At 54.7% G+C, this 4,935-nt stretch overlaps 1 protein-coding gene across 1 annotated transcript; it reads left to right on the top strand.

Moving 5' to 3' along the window:
* Positions 1 to 13: 13 nt before the first annotated feature.
* Positions 14 to 686, top strand: LOC113940745 (zinc finger protein 79-like; the record flags this gene model as incomplete). The annotated part of the gene is given in 1 exon segment (XM_027631892.1): positions 14 to 686. A coding segment is annotated over 1 exon segment (570 nt), but the record flags the coding sequence as incomplete, so codon positions are not given.
* Positions 687 to 4,935: the final 4,249 nt, after the last annotated feature.

Raw genomic sequence — 4,935 nt, 5'->3', positions numbered from 1 at the left:
GCACATCCACACTGGGGAACGGCCCTACACGTGTGGGGAATGTGGGAAGAGCTTCAGTAACAGCTCCAACCTTGTCACCCACCAGCACATCCACAGTGGGGAACAGCCCTACACGTGTGGGGAATGTGGGAAGAGCTTCAACCAGAGCTCCAACCTGATCCGACACCAGGCCATCCACACAGGGGAACGGCCCTACACATGTGGGGAATGTGGGAAGAGCTTCAGTGACAGCTCCACCCTCCGCTCCCACCAGCACATCCACACTGGGGAACGACCCTACAAGTGCTCGCAATGTGGGCAGAGGTTTCAGCGCAGCTCAACTCTCCTCAGGCATGAGCAGACGCACACGGATGAGAGGCCCTTCCGCTGCACCGACTGCGGGAAGGGCTTCAGCCGGAACTTCACCCTCATCACCCACCGGCGCATCCACACCGGGGAAAGACCCTACAAGTGTGGGGAGTGTGGGAAAAGCTTCAGCCAGAGCTCTAACTTGACCTCACACCAACAGACCCACCAGTAAGAGAAGCCCTACCAGTGCCCCAACTGCGGGAAGAGCTTCGGCCGCTGCTTCCACCCCGAATGAACCCCCTGATGGTGAGGCAACCCCTGGAGTCCAGTGACTGTCAGTCCATCCCTTTCGACCACAAAGGGCCACTCCCCTTTCCCAGGGGCATCTTCTGCCAACAGAACCCTTCTAAAGGGCGTGTATGGAGATTCCTGCCTTGGCTGGGGACCCTCCAAGGTCACTCTTTGAGGTTAAGAGCAGAGATCTCCCCATGAGCGTTGGTCTGGGGGAGTTCCATCCATCTCTAATTAAGAATTATTGCTTTTGTGCCAGCTTGAGTAGAAATGCTTCAACAATTGCTTTTGTGTAGAGCACTGTCCTATCTTATCCTGTACTCCTGGTAGTTTTATTGTTTATGTGGTGCAGTAAATAATTCTGATGATGATCTTTTGCCTGATCATTTCTAACCCTAAATAAATTCATTTCTATTAATAGATCTGATTTGCCATTATTAAAACCTGGGCAACAAAAGTGTTTCAGTCACACCTGTCTAATTTCTCTAAACTGAAAGTATTGTCATAATCCAAGGCTGAGATTGGATCCAGCAGCCCCCAGCACCCCACAGCAAGTTGGGAGCTCAGGGGGCCACTCCCCCTTCCCAGCCCCCCTGTGCCCAAAGACCTCCATGGGACCGTCGGACCCTCCAGACCACCCCCTCTTTTCCACTCTTCTCCCTGTTCCTCGCACTTTCCCATTATCCCCTCAATACCCCATTTCCCCCCCCCAGGTAGTTTAGGGGTCCCAACCCCCACTTTTTGCCCCCTCTCCTGTGGGCGCTGAAGGAGAAAATGAGGCTGCACACACAGAGTTCCATTGCAGGACTTGTCCACTGACACTTTTCCTTGTCCCCTTTTATTCCTCTTTCCTCATGAGCAGCACCCGGTGTTTCTCTTTTAGTCCACTGGAATTCCCAGCATCGCCCCAAGCAGTGCCCTGATCCCACACATTCCCCTCCCCTCATGTGCTGCCTGTGTTCAGTCACCAGAGAAAAGCACACGCTGGTCATTCAGGCTGGTTCAAGTGCATTTCCACTTGGAGAAACAACCTTCTCTCTCTCCAAGCACTCAGCCAAGGTCCATCCTCCCTTTGCATTCCCATGAACTCAGTGCAGGTGCAGAGTGACTCCACTTGGTCCCACCTCTGCCCCTGTTTTGTTTGGACACGCAGAGTTCACGGCCAAGAGGGCCAGGACCCGGGCTCCTTGTCTTGGGGCTTGTCCCATGTGCTCCCAGAGGACTTGGAATATTGAAACCAGACAGATCATTAAAGCCCTGCTCCTGATGGTGCCCCAGTGCCCATACACTGGCACTGCAGGCATGGCCTGCACTGAATGGCCAGTGCAGCAGGAGCCGTGGCTGCGGTAGCTGCCGGGATTGCTGCAGAGATGATCCAAGCAATCAGCCATCCACTGAGGATTTCTGCATTTCACAGTTTCCCTCGTTCACTGTATCCTGCCTCATCCTCCCAGCTTCTTCTTCCCTGGGAGCCCCAGTTTGGCTCTTCTGCCCATGGGAATTATTAATGACAAATGGAGGGTAGATACGTTTCGATCTGTGATACAACTAAAATAACAAGGATTCCTTACAGGGGTGTTAAAGGTATTGTCAGTCACACGAATCACAATGTCAGGTGCGGCCAAGAAAGAATCTGAGTGACAGGGACACACCACGGCTGAGTCATTAAGCCAGTCAGGAAGAGTTGGTAGACCCAGTGACTTCCCCCTAGAACAGTGTCTTCCTGATGAGACATCCAGGCAGGGCTTGCTCTGCTCAGCATTCCCTGCCTGCTCCAGGGATTCTTGAGGGACAGCCTCTGGCAAGTCATAGCCGAAGGAGACCTGCCACTGCCCCGAGTCCTGGCAAGGGTGCTGCCCGTCTCCTGCCCCAAAGAGCTGTGCCCCCGGGGGACTTCTCTGCTGGAGGGCAGCCAAAGCCAAGGGGCACTGAGGTCTACCCTCTTGCAGGTGGCTGTTGTGAGCAGCAGCTGGAGCAATTGGTGGCAAGACTTGGGATCTGTCAGAAGGCAGAAGCTGTTGCTCCTTCCTGGCATGATTTTTGGGTGGAAGTGATTAGCAGCAGCACAAAACCACCATCAGCTGCTGAGTTTCACAGGACAATTAGATTGGACAGAGAGAGACTCTCAAGCTTCCTTGTGTTCTTTTTGCTTATTTTCTTGCCTTCTGGAAAAAAAATCAGCCCAGTCTTGCATGTTCAACACTCCAGTGTCTGTGTGCTCAGCTGTGGCCAGCAGCTGATGTCCAGTCCATTGGGGAAGTGCAGGGGACAGGGAGAAGTCTGGGATGAGAAGCTGTTCTGTGTCTCCCATGAAGGTGCCACCCACCTGAAGGAGCATCCAAGAGAAGTGCTGGAAGCAGAGATGTTCTGCCAGTTTCTGCTCTCAGGTGGACACAGGGCCCACTTGTTGCCAGGGGTCCTGGAGATTGGATCTGGGAACAAGGCAGGGCCATGCACTGGTAGGGAATGGGCTCCAGCAGGACCAAAGGAGGAATGTCTAGCAGCAAAGTGTGAGCTGGTGAATGTGAACTGGGCCACCTCTTTAGCACACACCACAGTGTTTACTTCCCTCCATCCCTGAAGCTCCACCACATGAGGCCCTGCTTTGCTTCAGCTTCTGCTGCTTCTTCCTTGGTTGCCCTCAAGTGCTGCATGTAGAGTTTAGAAGCCCATGCCCGTGTTTTGAAGGTGCCTGCGTGGAGGAGAGGTTGAGCAGCTGCAGCCCGAGGCTGGTGTCCCAGCAGAGTCTCTAAGGATGGTACCAGTGGCGCTGGCTGGGGACAGCTGAGTGTGGAAGGCGTGTCCAGCCTCAAGCAGGGCCGTTGAAGTCAGTCAGGATGTCAGGCTGCAGCTGAAGCTGCCAAGGGTTGCTGTGAGGCTGGGGAGTCACTGGAAAGCTGTGGTGGCCACTTGCCCTGAAGCCTTTTGCCAAAGCAGGTGCAATTGTGCCCACAGTCTGCCCATTTTTGGTGTCCTGGTGGGTGTGGGTGCCTGGGTGAGGAGGCCCAGGCGTTGTGGGTGCTGCTGCTCCGGGGCAGCCTCTGGTGCTGTTGTCTGTGGGGCGCGGAGCCGCTTGGGCAGCAGCGAGTGCGCAGGCCTGCCCGAGGAGCCCAGCGCCCTGCCCGTGGTGGCAGCAGCTCTGCGGGCCCAGAGCTCTGGCTCAGGGGGGTGTCGGCCACAGCCCCGTGGCCTGGGCAACCGCGGGGGCCCAAGCTGGCCACCAGCCCTGCCTGTGCCACTGCCCCTCGCCGGCAGCACCCGGCGGACGTGCCCTGGCAGGGCCCCTTGCCCTCCTTGTCCCCAGCCAGGCCAGCCTGGCCCCCCTGGGGGTGTGCCCACCCTGCTGCTGAGGCCCGGCCTCCAGGGCTTCTGCCACAGGGCTGGGAGATGCCTCGGGAAAGCACCAGAGCAGCCGGCTGGCAGGGAAGGAGGTGGCTGCCTGGGGGCTGCTTATGGCCTCTGCCCCCCAAGTCCTGGGGGCCTTTCCCTCCACCCTGCCCCTCGGGGCCTGCACCCAGTCTGTCCCCTCACAGCCTTCTGCCACCCACCCCCTCCCAGATTCCCCTCAAGGCTTCCCGCTCCCTTGTCCCATCAGGGCCTCCGCAGCACCTCACCCCTTCCTGACCTCCCAGCGCCCCCTCCCCTGCGGGTCTCCCCCAGCCCCCACCTGTTTATCATCTCACAAAGGGAAAATACAACTTCCATCCACAGTTGGTATTTTGGGTACTTTTTTGTTTGTTTGTTTGATTTTAGGTTTTCACGTTATTGTTGCTCAGTTTCGTCAGGAGAATCCATGAGCAAACCCTGCCCGGGGCAGCCTTTGGGAGACAGTCAGACTCGAACCCTAGTGCTGCTTTTATTCTTATGTATTGGATAAAATATTTTAGTTATTTAGAGCAGCAACAAGTTCATTTTAAGGTGATTTCCCCCCCTCCCGACTCTTCTTTTCCTTCCTTTACAAAACACCCTTTCGCACGTGGAATTTTCACATCCCGCTGCCTTTGGTAATAAAACTCTGCAAGTGAAGCAAATGCTCTTCTATTAACAGATCAAATTTAATTTGATATAATAAAATACCCAATTTATTTTTATTTATATATATGTTGTGGAAACAGATGCTTGGGGGAACAAACAGGATCATAGAGGAACATTCCTAACTGACCACAGTCCCCAGTATTTTGAGCCCATTTTGAACTATTTGCGTCACGGACAGCTCATTGTAAATGATGGCATTAATTTGCTAGGTAGGTATTACCTGCCTGACATCTGAATTATTCCTCTTTGGGAATTAAGCTTTGCCCTCCAGGTGAAGCCAGAGGGACCTTTGTGGGCTCATCCTCGTGGTTTTCTTTGGAA

This window comes from Corapipo altera, unplaced genomic scaffold (assembly GCF_003945725.1).
Source record: "Corapipo altera isolate COAL_440 unplaced genomic scaffold, ASM394572v1 348, whole genome shotgun sequence".
NCBI classification, from domain to species: domain Eukaryota; kingdom Metazoa; phylum Chordata; class Aves; order Passeriformes; family Pipridae; genus Corapipo; species Corapipo altera.
Note: the sequence above shows the minus strand (reverse complement) of the source record. Positions and strands in the feature narration are given on the sequence as shown.